Source organism: Manis javanica, chromosome 8 (assembly GCF_040802235.1).
Source record: "Manis javanica isolate MJ-LG chromosome 8, MJ_LKY, whole genome shotgun sequence".
Classification (NCBI taxonomy): Eukaryota; Metazoa; Chordata; class Mammalia; order Pholidota; family Manidae; genus Manis; species Manis javanica.
Window position 1 is genome coordinate 33,404,011 of NC_133163.1, and position 14,489 is coordinate 33,418,499.

Genomic DNA, 14,489 nt, shown 5'->3' on the forward strand with positions numbered 1-14,489 from the left:
GTAGAGGAAGAGGAGTATACGCTTCTCTCCCAGCCGTTCACCCAGCGTGTACACGGCCTTGCGCAGCCGCCTGAGAGCTGGAGGGGGAGGGGCTGGGTGACGACCCGGAATTGACCGGCGGCCCCGTGGGGCACGCACCTTGAACATCCGGGCATCGCCTGCTTCCCGTCCTTCTCTTTCCACCGAGCCCCGGCCCCCGCCAACAGGAAGCGGAAGTGAAAGAGTATCCCGGCTGCCTCTTAGCAACGCTATGGGGTCAAGTGGTACAATCAGCTGAGTCTGGTAGAGGAAGTCCTTGTGGCGGGGCAGTTGCAGACACGGTTACCCGGGTGGAGACCCGAACAGAAAAGTCACCGTCAGAATGTCGGGCAAGGACCGAATTGAAATATTTCCGTCGCGAATGTAAGTAAAAGAATGGGACGAGCAGCTCTCAGGTTCGGGAACGCCAGCCCGGAGCCCCGACCCTCCATACCCTGGGCCAGTCGCGAGGTTCCTTGTTTTCTGAGCTCTCCCGAGGCTTTTTCGTGATTACGGGGCGAGGCTCCCTGACGGCCCTGTCACACATTCCTCTGAGTGAACCACACTGGACAAGCGATCCCAGCCCATAGGAACAGACGCCCTGCCTGCCGGTTTTTGTGGAGGCCCGCCGACATTACTCATTAATTGTGCCTTCGTTGCACACTCCCTTATTGAAGCCGGCAGTGGATTTATATAATTATGAATCATAGCCACTCCTGCCCTAACAGAGCTCACAGTTGAGCAGAGACGGACAAGCTAAGGTTTCATAAACACTTTGAGAAGGGAAGCTTACTGTGATTAGAAGCTTATAGGAAGAGTCTTAAAGCAAATTGATGATTGAATTGAATTGCCCTAGAGTCGAATCAGATTCTATTTTGGATCCTCTTACTTATTTTCCAGGATCCTATGAAATGTCACTGGTGGGAAGATACCCGAGATTCTGAGGCACTCCAGTTTGCTCTTCAACCATTGCACCTTGTTCAGATTTCTGTTAATAGCACCCATCCCATTGTAAAGTGGATATTTGTTTACATATTTTTCCCACTGGATTGTGAGCTCTCTCCAGGCTAAGAGAGTGTCTTGATTATTAATCCATAGAAAGTCCACAAAACATGTTCCCTGAATGAATCTATGCCTGGGAATCTGCTCTGATGTGGGCTGCCTTTCTCTTTTGACTTGAATTCTTTGGCAGGAGAAATAGCATAGTCCCCCAGGGGTTTGACCACTTTGTAAAGAAAATTCTGAAGTTTTCTTAGAAGTGAGTAACAGCGTGTGGAAAGTAAAAATCTTTGTTATTGCTGTCTCCTCTTTTTTTTTTTTTCTTTCTTTCAGTGAGGAGCAGAAAGTCATTTTAGCTCTGACATTTAGATCTTTTGATTGTGGTCCTATAGTGTTCTGTTGGTTTTTCTTCATCCTGACCTTTTTTCTCAGAGAATCTGAGGCCACTGAAAGAGTTAATAATTCAAACCCAAACCTAGACTTCTGTTTCTGACTAGGTGGCTACAGCTCTTAATTAAATTAAAGGGATGTTGTTTTTATTGTTTTTTTACCTCCACACACTGACTTTTAATAGCTGCTTATACTACGGGGAAGCAGATCAGTCGTGGAGAAAGGCAACATCTGTGAAATAAATAAGGCAAAGTGCTCCCAGGGACCAGGAGAGGGGCAACACTTCAAGCGCTGATGCTTCTGGCTCTGCCCACCTCTGCGCTGAGCAACCACCAAAGTAGCTAGCTTTTAGCAGCCTTAAGTTGTGTTCCTCAGATGACCCCTGCCTCCATTACATGCCTGCCTGAGAAAGCTCACCACTGCCAGAAGAATTTACAGTTCGTTCTGTCAAACACTAGAGATAGGCCTCTTAGGGCATTTACTAAAAAGGACTGACAATGATGAATCCTGTCTTTTCCCTTTGAGATGTATATATCTCTTCTACAACTCAAGTGTCTTATAGGACCTGAAAATAATTTCTTTGAAATAGAATCATCAGGGATAATAGGGCCTCTGTCTCCCAGTCTGTGTGGGAGGATAGAACCCTGACTTCCATAATTGCCACTAGCAGACACAGCTGGTCTAATGGCCTTTCCACCAACCAACGCTTTGTAATTTTTCACTTCTCTGACTCTGCTTGCCTCCTCTCACCCCCTTCCTTCCTTTCTGCCTTTAAAATGTCCAATTACCTCTATACAAATAGGAACGGAACTCAATTCTTTCCCCTACTGTCAGTGGGTAATGAGTAAAATCTGTTTTTACTACTTTATTGCCCGGCTGTATTTTTCTTTGATAGTAGAATGTTAACAGTTTTTTGTTTTTACTTTGAGACTAAAAGGTGAAAATAGACTTCTGTGGGTTTAGACAAGAAGAGTAGTAAGTTGTGAAGGTGAAAATTGCTATTTGAGAGCTTGCTGAGTGAGAGGATGGATATCTGCTGCAGGAAGTAACTGCTTCTTTGAGTACTTCCCCCCCCCAAGGCTTAGCAGCAGGTACTTTGTCATGCAGTCAGATGTCTTTGATTCAGCTGGAAACAAAGTCATCCTAGCTGGAGGTTAAACATTTTTGTGTAGGGCTGCGCAGCTCTGAAACTTGTAAAAGAATAGGTTTTTTAAAAGAGGTAGGCCAGAAAATACACCAGTGACTTCTGTTTCAAACCGTTCCACCTTTCAGTGTTATTCTGTGAAATGGGGCTGCCACCCGCTTAGGCACCTCAGAGCAAAACAAGGTCAGAGTGGAAGCAGGTGAGGCGTGAAGAATTTGGAGTAAACAGAAGTCAGTCAAATCCAGGTTCTACTACAGATTGGCTGTAAACCCTTTGGCAAGTCACTCTGCTGGAGTCGCAAGAATTAAAATTTGTCTGTTTCACAGGGTGGCATTCATTACCTAGGAGGAAATTAAAATAAGCATGGTCAATTCAGTTTTATAACCAGCTCATCCTTTTACTGTAACCTTGCCAGAATCTGCAGTATTAGGATTTGACATTGATTTGACCCATCTCTTTGATCCCACATTCTGGTGGTTAGAGTCAACAATGCAGAATGTTAAATGTACACATTGGGGTGGAGAACTACTGCTCAGGCTGGAAACTGAACTAGCTTCACTTGATTAGACCTCCAGTGAGGCCAGTCAGTGCAAAGTCGGTCACCAACAGCTAGTTTTTTCAAAGAACTCTGGTGCTATTTGTAATCTGTAAGGGAGGCAATGTGGGAAGTGGATGGGGTACAGTGGACCTAGGTCTGAGCCTTAATTTGAGCCTTGGGCAAGTCACTGGAGTCAGAAACCAAGTTGCTGCTTTCTTTTCTTCACTGAGTCACTGTGGAAAAGTTGTGTCACTTTTCTGAGCCTCATTTTCCTAACTTTCAAGATAATGTGTACAGCCCCTTCCAGTTATAGAATTGTCAGTAACCTTTGCCTGTGTTAAAAGATTTCAGTATAAGAATTTACCCAAAAGGCTCATTAATACATGCCATTTTGCAGTTATTTATAGTACCAGTCATACAAAATAATATCCCCTTAAACAGATCACTTTAAGTATTTACTGTACAGCCTATTTGTTGAATCTTATTACCCATTTTCCCCCCATTATTACATTTTATCTGGTATAGGGTAACAAGAACGGAAATGTTAGTTTCTGCTGTTGCTTTCTTGCCCTTGGTATTGGTGTTTCTGATGGGAAAAGATTGAAATAAAGAGATAAGGAGACCTCAGTAGCTTGTCATTTCACAGGAGTCTTTATGTATGTCATTCATTAGCCAGAGTCACTTACAAATTAATAAAGTGTTGGAAGCAGGGTTTTGAATAATGGCATCAGAATACTTTAATGCTCATTTTTAATAGAAAAAGTAAATGGTTCTGGTATAAAATGCAAGCACTACAAAAGAATAGTAGTAAAAAGATTAGTATTTTTTTCACCCAGTGCCATTTCCCAAAGAAAACTGTTAGCAGTTTCTGTGAATCCTTTCTAGAACTGTTCTCTGTATCCATATAAGCAAATTTATCCCTTACTTTGCATAGGTCAGACAATACAATATAGGGAGTACATGTAGATCTATCTTCTTCTTTTTGTTATGGTTGCCTTTCATTCCATTGTATGATGAACCATGATTTATGGAACACTGAACTTGTTTCCACCCTTTTGCTATTACAAACAAGGCTGGAGTACTCATCCTTAACATTGTGCATGTTTTTGTGTACATTCAGGAGTAAATCTATAGGATAAATTCCTCAAGGTGGAATTGTTGGTCCTGAAGGTAAGTGCATTTCAAATTTTGATAAGGATTTTTTAAAATCCTTAATACTCCTTTATTGGAAGCACAGGTATTTAACTTACAAATCAAATAAGTATTTAAATTTGGCATCATAAAATAGGGTTCCTTATAAATTTTTATTACGATTTAACAAATACTTCAGATATTAAAGAATTGTTTCTTTTTAAATTAATGAATTTCTCATTTATGAAACACTGAGGGTAGAAAGCTATAGTATTGAAACACCAATTAAACCTGTCACACACAAATGCTGTATATTCTTACTCTCATGACATCAAAGAATAAAGCATAATTTCAGCATTGTATTGGTGAGGTATTTTTATTTCTTTTAAACAATGGGAATAAATATCTTTCACTTTGTTTATATAGGGCACAGACCATCATGAAGGCTCGTTTAAAAGGAGCACAGACAGGTCGAAACCTCCTGAAGAAAAAGTCTGATGCATTAACTCTTCGATTTCGGCAGATTCTAAAGAAGATAATAGAGGTAGAAAGAATTTTGCTTAGAACAGTGTATATTTTAGAAATACCTAAGGAAAGTCTAGCATGGCTGTGGGCATTTTTTCTTTAAGTTGGTGAATTTTTGCTGTGGGCATTTTTTCTTTAAGTTAGTGAATTTTTTTTTCTTTCAAAAGTGAAAATGACCATGTAAATGTAGCAAGTTTCAGATAGTTCATTTAATAAAATCCAGACTCCTTACTCTTGCCTGCAAAACCCACCTTGATCTGACCCAGTCCCTGCCTGCCACTCTGACCTTATTTGGAACATTCTTCCGAACATCTTCCTCTAGGGCCTTTACCCTAGCTGTGTCTTTTGCCTGAAATGCTCTTTCCCCAGAACTTCTTGTGACTGGCTGCTTTGGCCATTCTGGTTTCTTCAGACAGGCCATCCCTAATCCAGTCTGAAGTGACCACCATATTTACTTCTGGCAAATATCCTTATTTTATTTTATTATAGCATGTCTTAGTGGAAGAGATTTGTCTTGTTTGATTGTCCACCCCATTTGAGAATGTCAGTTCCATGAGAATGGGGACTGTCTAGAACAGGGCTAGAACATAGTGGTTTTTTTTAATTGGAATAATGTTGATGTGCAATGTTATATTGGTTTCAGATATACAACATAGTGACTCGATAATTATATACATTGATAAATGCTTGTCACAGTTGAGTTACCCCATTACCATACCAAAATACTGAAGTATTATTGGTTATATTCTCTATGTTGTATTTCCATTCCTATGAATCACTTTACAATTTGCAGTTTGTACGTCTTCATCCCCTTCACTTCTACACCCATCCTTCTTCCCACTCCCTATGGTGACCAACAGTCTGTGGTCAATATGAATGGGTCATTGTGTGTTTTCACTCAGTGCTTTTTGGGTAAATGATGCACGAATATAGAAGTATATAAAAGAAGTGCAGGTTCTTTCCCAAATCCCCCACCCCCCAACCCCAGCTCACCTCCTTTCATCCCCCAGAGGAATTCTTTGTGACACTAGTTTATAGCCTTTCAGTCTTTTCTTTCTTTCTTTTTGGTAGCAGATACAGAGTACCATGTTTGGTGGCATATGGACACACACATGGATCTTTTTAGTAACACATATGCAATTATTTTCTGTATGTGTGAGTCTTTAACATTTCCTGCCCCGTTCCCTGTCCCCCCCAGCCCGTGGTAGAACATGGATAGCTTTCCACATCAACACGTATAGATCTTCGAATTCTTTATAATAGCTGCATGGTACTCCATCACACAGACAATGAAATTTAACCAATTCTCTATTGATGAATGTGTAGTTTTACCATTTTGTTGGGGAGGGTTCTCTTGAATTCTTATTTATATGTATCTTAGTATTTCTCTGGAAAATAATTTAGAATCTTGAGGGTTAGTAATTTATATTTTTGATAGATATGTGCCAAATTGTCCCCTAAATTGTTATACTAGTTTACATTCCTACGAAATGATTAGTGAGAGAACTTGTTACCATAAATTCTCCTTAATTTGCTATTAATTTTTTTTATTGCCAACCTATTGGCATCATTTTATTTTGCACTACCTTTGATTATTTGGGAAATTGAGCATTTTTTCATGTTTTCTGGTGATTTGATTTCTTGGTGAACTTTTTTATTTTTGTAGAAGTTCTATATTTTAGTTAGTGTGTAAAATGTTCAAGATATTTTCTCCAAGTCCTTTTCTTACCTCTTTTTAAAACTGGTATCTTAATTTTTATTTGGTCAAATCTGTTAGTTTCTTCCTTTATATAGCTTTTGTTTTACATATAATTCTTGGAAAGACCTAAAAAGATTAAGACAATATTCTACTACAGTCTCTTTTGTTATTTCTTAGTTTTTTTTTTTAACCTTCATCTGATCCTTAACTCATTGTTTTGTGACACTGTTAGTGACCATAACCAAAATTGTTTAGACAGAATTGGAAATTTGTATTTTCTTTTATCATTATCAAGTCAGTGTTTACATGCACATCTGGCATACAGTATGATGGCTATTAAAGGAATATGATTATGACATGCTTTTTACATATTAAAAAAAAACGTACTTGAATCAGCTGTTGGTTTATGCTTTTCCAGACTAAAATGTTGATGGGTGAAGTGATGAGAGAAGCTGCCTTTTCACTTGCTGAGGCCAAGTTCACAGCAGGGGACTTCAGGTAAGAAGGCTAAGTGGGGTGTTTTGAAAAATCAAAGTGCATTCATGTTCATAGTTTCATTTCAAAGCCATTTTTAATTAAATATATAAGCATTAAAGACAGAGGATACAGTAATAATAAGGAAGAACACTTCTAATCCCATCACCTTAAAGCCATTGTCTTTATTACCACCTGTTATATAGTTGCAAGCAAAGGTTACCTAGTGTTTTATCATTCATTTGTATGATAAATGGATGATATTGCATCATAAATATTTTTCCTTATTTTCATGTAGCTGCATAATCTTTCACAAGATGTACCATAATTTATTAACATTTTCTTCTAATGGTGGACCTTTGGGTTGATTTTCAGATTTTTGGAATATTAGAAAAGGTGTCACCAGCATCTTCATGCATATATGTTTTTGTTTCTGCTGAATTATTTCCTTAGGATAAATTTTTGAGAGTGGAATTCATTGTTTAAAGGGCATGAATTAATGGCTTCTGTCATATCAACATATACTTTACAGAGCAGACAGAATGGTTTAATTATTGCTTCACAAGAGGTTTTGGCAATTTACATATGTTATATGATTCTCCAGATAAGCTTGTGAGATAAATTAGGCAAGCATTATTATTCTCAGTTCAAGTTCAGTGCCTTCCTGAAATCAAACGGCTATTTGGGGGCAGAGGTGGAAGTTCTAGAAGCATTGCCTGGTGGACAGGTTTTATAGCCTGAGGTGCTTAAGGCCTTTTGAAGTAGTAGACTAATTTTTGCCAGTGTTGGTAGCATCACAAACTGCATTGACTTTTTCAGTAGAGGGAAGGAATCAGTAGTATTTAAGTGGGATGTGAGTATGTTTTAGGGTGGCTTTGGGAGAAACACTTTATGATAATAACAAGTGGGAGTTAGACAAAGCCAGACGAAAGTTAGATAGGTTCCAAGGTAAAGGAATTTACCTGTTTAGCCAGACCTAGCAGGTTTGAATAGCAAACTTGGAAGAAGGGAAGGTTTTTTCTGAATTATGTTAGCAGAATAAAGATCCTTAAAGTCACCCTGTGCATCACACGCCTGACTGAAAACTCAAGTAATCTGTCTACTTTAAATTCATTATTTTTTTCTTATGGCTAATGTTTGAATATTGTTCATTCTTTGCTCTCTAAGGTCCCCTCTTGCAGCAGTGATTTTTCTTTTTCTGGAAAAAGACAATTATCAAAACATACGTAATTATGGTATCTCATGCTTGTTGAAATTACCTGATGGTTCCTGTAGGTTTATTTCTCACTCTAAAAGCTCAACTATCAAGGCCTTTTCTTTTCCTGCAGCACCACAGTTATCCAAAATGTAAATAAAGCCCAAGTGAAGATTCGAGCAAAGAAAGATAATGTAGCAGGTAACTTCTCAACCCTTGGGAGAGAAAAGATGACTTTTAAAAATTAACCTGTTTGTACAGCAAGATCTTGATGGCCCAGTATATTTTCTACTTAGAACAAGTTGACTGACTTTATATGTTAAAACCATTGTAACTGGTGGTTGCTAGAGGATGGGTGTGTGGGAAATGGAGAGTTGTTCAGTGGGTTAAAGTTACAACTGTGCAAGATGAATACATTCTAGAGATCTGTATTGCCTGTGGTTAACAATAGTGTGCACTTACAAACTTACTAGGAAGGTAGCTGTCATGTTGTGTTCTTGGCACACACATGCAAAGCAAAAGGGACACAAATCTTTGGTGGGTGATGGGTATGTTGATTACCTTGATTGTGGTAATGGTATCATGGGTCTGTTATGCATATGTCTAAACTCATCAAAGTGTATACATTAAATAAGTGCAGTTTTTTTGCATATTAATTCCTCACACCTGAAAGGAAAAAATGTTGTAACAACCAGATCCCTTATTACTCAGGAAAATATGACCCTTGAATAGGAATGAGCAATTAAGAAGGCGGGTTCCTAAATTCACTAACAAACCAGTGACAGTTCCAGACAATCTCTTGGTTTTTGAGTATTTGCTGAAAAAGAAACACAGAAAACAGTGTTTAAGAAATGGTACTTCAAGGACATGTTTGTAAATCCATATATGTTTCTATGTTTAACAGGTGTTACTTTGCCAGTATTTGAACATTATCATGAAGGAACTGACAGTAAGTGTGAGACTGTTTATGTTAGTGTGTCAATGCGTTTTCCTGATTTTTCTTTAAATGAACCTTGCTCTGGAAAATGGTTCTAGATAGACCTTAAAATTCAGTGGTTCCAGTGTTAGAAGACTTTTTATTTGTTAGAGTTGGGACAACGGTTCATAAGTTAATCAAGTGTTACGGCAGAGAGTCATAAGACATTGAACGTATCTTAAAATATTTTATTTCAACCTGGAAATACATAAATATATAAAGGGCCCCCTGGCCTTTTCTTTCACTATGAATCCATTGATTAGACTTCTGTGTTGTCTTTCTGAATAAACCACACCCATAATGCATTATCATTTTTAGTTTGGGTCTCTTTAAAATAAGATTTTAGACATTGTGATGCAATTTGAATGTTAAATCTTCCTAGATTTTTATAGCCCACTTCCATTTTGTATAATTGTCTTAGCTTTTCCTAATTTTACAGCATTTCTGGGTAGTAATACATCTTCACTGAGTCCAAAGTAATCAACTTTTTTTCATAGGAACAACAATATTCTTTCTTTGGCACTCTTCTTTCATTGGTGCCAGATAAGAATGCTCAGTACAGCTCAAATAAAGAAGTAGCACTTTCTAAAGAGTCGTCTGTTTAACAAGAGTGTCCCTCTATTGGGGGCATCAGGCAGTATGATCTGCAAAGGGAATGTGGCACATTGGCTAATCCAGCAATCTGGTGAGGTGAAGACTGGTTAAAAGCTTCTCCCATAATTATATCTAGAATCATATCTTTATGGAAAACTTCATTGTGTTTTGGGGAGTGAGATGGGCACTTCTTGTTAACATTTAACAAGGGCTAATTTGTTTTTCCATGTTTGGTATTATTTTGACTTACCTTCTTCTTGATAATTTTATGGGGAGATTATTTATTCTCTCAATACAAATGTTGTCTGACTGGTTCTTTTAGGTTATGAACTAACCGGTTTAGCCAGAGGTGGGGAACAGTTGGCTAAATTAAAGAGGAATTATGCCAAAGCAGTGGAACTACTGGTGGAACTAGCTTCACTGCAGGTCAGTAGCCGAAGAGCTGCAGTTTGACTTCTAATAGTCGAGTGGGGATGTTTCAGATTTTGAATCAGAGTAGCCTGCACTTACTGCTTTAAACTGTTTCCATGAACCTGTGTGACAAGAGATGTTTATTTCTGAAATGGTAACTTCTGTACTATTGTGCCTACTTTTTTTTTACTGCTAATACAATGTTTGTGTGGTGCTTTGTTTCACTCTGCTAGGTGAGAAGAGTCAATACTGGATTTAAATGCAAATAGAACATGGTTTATCCATGAAAACCATATTCTTTTCTGTTGTGGCCAGTTACTATATAGCTAGGTTATTAGTGCCTGATTCTTTCCTCTTGCCATTTTTGTAACTTAGGTGAGTCTGAAATAAACTATAATAGCATGGAAGTAATGTTACCTTTTTGGAATTTTCTATTTTTTTCTTTTTATAAGCTTGTTATAAAGTAGTCTTGGTTTCCAAATATTCTCTACAAGTGCAGCCTGAGGAAGCCAGGTGCAGTCATGATTGGGAAAATTTTGTACTTACATTATTGATCTGTCCTCTTATTTTAGACTTCTTTCGTTACCTTGGATGAAGCTATTAAGATAACCAACAGGCGTGTAAATGCCATTGAACATGGTGAGTGTAAGCTGCTGTGAGGCTCTTTGCTCACCTGCTGTCTGTACCTCCATACTTGTTACTCAGCTGCTAGGAGCCAGGCACTGATTGCAGGTGAATAAGACATTGCCTCTGCAATGGAAGGGCAGTGAGCCAGCAGTAAGGTGTTAAGTGCTTTGACAGACAGGTATGTGTACAATTTGGGGCAAGTTATATAGGAGAGTTGTGACTTAAAAATTATGGGATGTTTTATTCATTTCTCATTATTCATAAATAAATGGTGAAACTCACTTTTTCAAGAGCCTTAGTGTTTTCTTTAGTTCTTCCCACTGATTGAGTGATAAATCTTTTGAACACATTAAATATTTAACTTTAAACCCCTCTCTCTTGGGCCATATGTCCTGTTATTGTACTGTTCTCCTTGATTTCTAAAAATGCATTTTCATATTTGATGCATTTATTTTCCATCTTTTATTATCCTAAAAGTATGACTACTTAGTGTTGATATAATACTTTTTGCTCAGGAAACTCAGTTTTCATTAAAGAAACATTTAATCAATTTTGAGGTAATAAAGGAGCAAAATTTGCACAGCAATGAAATTTTGCTGGGCTTTATTAGTGTTCAGGAGGAAGTTACCTCATTTTTAAAAAGTCAAGACATATCTCCTGACTTCTTGTTAATGCTGGGCCTTGTGTACAGAACTGCAAGCAAAACATAATGGAATTGTAAGCAAAACAAAATATTTGCAACTGTCAAGGAGTTCACATTCTAGAAGCAGAGCAGGCAAATTCTATGTAAAGTAGAACCTATGACTGGCACAGTACCTAACTTACTGAATTCTCTGCTTGATGCTCCACTTTTTAACTATGGATAGCTATTTAAAATATCAGTGGTTTATTGTTGTATGTTGAAATTCTGTATATTAAGTGTTGTATATATATCATGGTCCATTGTTATCTGTCCATAGAAGACACTAGAAGGGCTTGTAATGAAATATTTACAAGTTACTTTAGGGTGGTTGGATTATACATTTTATTTTTGTATTTTTTTCCCTAAGTATTCTGTATTAAGGGTGCATTAATTTTATACTAGGATAAAAAAAGTAACACACAAATGAGCACTGGCTATTTGAAAAAAGGCTTGAAGTTCTTATATTTCTGTGTATTTTTAAACCCTAGTTATCATTCCCCGGATTGAACGTACCCTTGCTTATATCATCACAGAGCTGGATGAGAGAGAGCGAGAAGAGTTCTATAGGTTTGTTGGAATTGGCGGTTACTGATCACTTTTTATTTTCCATATTCCAAAGGCTTGGTTTAAATGCTGAGACTTGGCTTGTTCTTTAGAATTAGCACAGCTTATATTTTATTTTGATAAATAAGAAATAATATTGTCAGAGGCTGTGGAGACAGATCTATGCTACATTTTTTACACATACCGCAAACATGGATGGCATCTCCAAAAACTTAAGCCTTTCAGAGAAACTGTTAATGGACTTTTTCTCTAAAATGAAACAGTGATGTAGATATCTACCATGTAAAAAGAAACTGGAGTTAATCAGTCAACCAAGTATGTACTCATGTTGACTGTGTTCCCAGAGAAAGTAGAGAGTACTCGGGGACATTACACAACAGTATAAATTATACCACTAGAGAATTAGCACAAAACATTAAAAATGATGCATGTACATGAATTGGTTATGAACATTTAGAGCTAGTAGGGACAATACTGAATAGGCAGTGCACAGGTGTCAGTATGCCAGCTTCAGAGAGCAGGAGATAGGTGAAGGCGTGGCTGTCTTGGATCTTGAGAGGTATCGTGAGTATGATTTATAATCTCAGTTATAAAAAGTTACTTAGTTTCTGACTTCCACTGATGTTCAGTATTGTGGTGATCCAAATAGAATGATCCACAATTTTACCAAATGTCTGAATGTTCAAAAGCTGTTACACTGTTAGGATAGATTTCAAAGTTTATTCACCCAGGGATAGGAGCTTTTGAAATCAGTTGCTAGCTTAAAACATGTATGTATTCCACCTCAAATCATGTTTTTCAAAATGGGCTATAAATTACTGAAATTAAGATTAATGAAAGTAAAGTCATTCTAGCATGTTTGTTATCCTTGTTACAAAACTAGAAATCAAATCTGCTTAGTACTGAAAGAGTGTTAAGAAAACCCCCTCCCTTATTTTACAGGTTAAAGAAAATACAGGAGAAGAAGAAGATTCTCAAGGAAAAATCTGAGAAGGACTTGGAGCAGCGGAGGGCAGCCGGAGAGGTGATGGAGCCTGCCAACCTTCTGGCTGAAGAGAAGGATGAGGATCTTTTGTTTGAATAATCTTTCTTGCTCTGGTTCTTACAGAAGCCCTAACATGGCACCATTTTAATTCATGGTGTGTAGGTTTGGTATGTGTGCCTATTTATTTTTTGGCCTAAGAATTCCACTGGATGTAAAATTCCCCTGGAAGTCCATTTATGGGACTACCTTTGCAGAATAATAATTCAGCAACCATTGATCACAGATGCAATCTGTAGATCCTGCCCAGGCACTTGTAGAATTCATTCTGCAGGTGTCACCCATCCTCCATTTACATCTGTTACAGGTGATGTGCTTACCAAACATATTTGGAACTCCCTTGAGGAAAGAAAGAACAGCGGTCTCAGGCTAACAAATGTAGGCCAGCTACTGCTGGAGCACTGTGTTCCTACCCACTTGCACACCTTGGCGCTAATGGCTGCAGCCATCCTTGTGTAACTGTGGTACTTCTCAGCCTTTATGAAAACCTCCTCTTATTTTCCTTGCATGCCAGGTCTTTGTCCTGTAACAGGAACAGTTCTGCCAATTTAAATGTAACTGTAGTATAAAAAGAGTAAAATGATATAAAAATGAGTTGCTCCTTTATTAATTTACTGCTAAGAATAACAGTGTTGCTATGCTCAGATTAGCACATGGGATTGTCATCCAGAAAGAGCTTTTTCTTTGAGGATGAGGATATAAGGGATGTGGACAGCCTCCTTTTCCCCTCTTTATGTATCAGTATTTTACTGATAAGCTTACTGAGATGATTGAATTTCGGGGCACTAACATATATATGTATGATTGCCAGTGAGTTAAGAGGGTTTATTGATAACTTTCTTTCCTAATCTAAGAAAAATACTAACTCCTATTTGGGAGTAAGTAATTACATAACTCTCTACTATTTGATAAGCAGTAACAACTTGCTGTCTTCCAGAGGCATTTGAGTGGCCCTATCAGGAGGTGACTGGTTTTCTGTAACTGATTTGGTATTAAGCCATCTATGGTTAGTCAGGCTCTCTTGCATCCAGTTCGATGCATTTTTCATGGAAGGTTTCAGTGAAACTGTGGCACTGACCTTATTAGTATTATCTTTAAATCAATTGATATTACAGCCTAGGCTTTTTAATGTACCAAATTTTGTGAATGTTTAACACCTGCTATAAAATAGATCTTAGTTGTGTGCTGTGTGCTGTTCTACTTATCACAACACCCATTAGACCACAATAACCATGCTATTTTAATCCCACATTTCAGGGAAGAAAATTTTGAAGCACAGGAGCTTGAGCAGTTGATCCTAGGTCCAAAAGCTAGAAAGCAGTGAATCTGATTTAAGTCCAGGCAGTCTACCTTAAGAGTTTTTATACCTTAATTTCTGTCCTTTCTGCTTCCCCTCTATTTAAAACTTAGGATAAAGGTAAGAAATAGGGCCTGTCCTGAAGGAGCTGATTTTTAGGAAATCCTGTTGCTCACAGAGTAA

The 14,489-nt window shown here is 37.8% G+C and overlaps 1 protein-coding gene across 1 annotated transcript; it reads left to right on the top strand.

Moving 5' to 3' along the window:
* The first annotated feature begins 131 nt into the window (after nt 1–131).
* Nucleotides 132–13,603, top strand: ATP6V1D (ATPase H+ transporting V1 subunit D). Its single transcript, XM_017666902.3, has 9 exons — nt 132–402; nt 4,647–4,764; nt 6,863–6,942; nt 8,247–8,314; nt 9,018–9,062; nt 10,006–10,109; nt 10,667–10,733; nt 11,892–11,970; nt 12,910–13,603. The coding sequence occupies exons 1-9, from the start codon at nt 362–364 to the stop codon at nt 13,049–13,051; spliced, it is 744 nt and encodes a 247-aa protein (XP_017522391.1). The 5' UTR covers nt 132–361; the 3' UTR covers nt 13,052–13,603.
* The last annotated feature ends 886 nt before the right edge of the window (nt 13,604–14,489 follow it).

Excerpts from the sequence above, each read along its gene's own strand:
- ATP6V1D (XM_017666902.3), top strand. The coding sequence starts at position 362 with ATGTCGGGCAAGGACCGAATTGAAATATTTCCGTCGCGAAT. Across the intron at positions 8,315-9,017 it reads AAAGAAAGATAATGTAGCAG|GTGTTACTTTGCCAGTATTT; the intron begins GTAACTTCTCAA and ends TATGTTTAACAG. Across the intron at positions 10,110-10,666 it reads TGGAACTAGCTTCACTGCAG|ACTTCTTTCGTTACCTTGGA; the intron begins GTCAGTAGCCGA and ends CTCTTATTTTAG.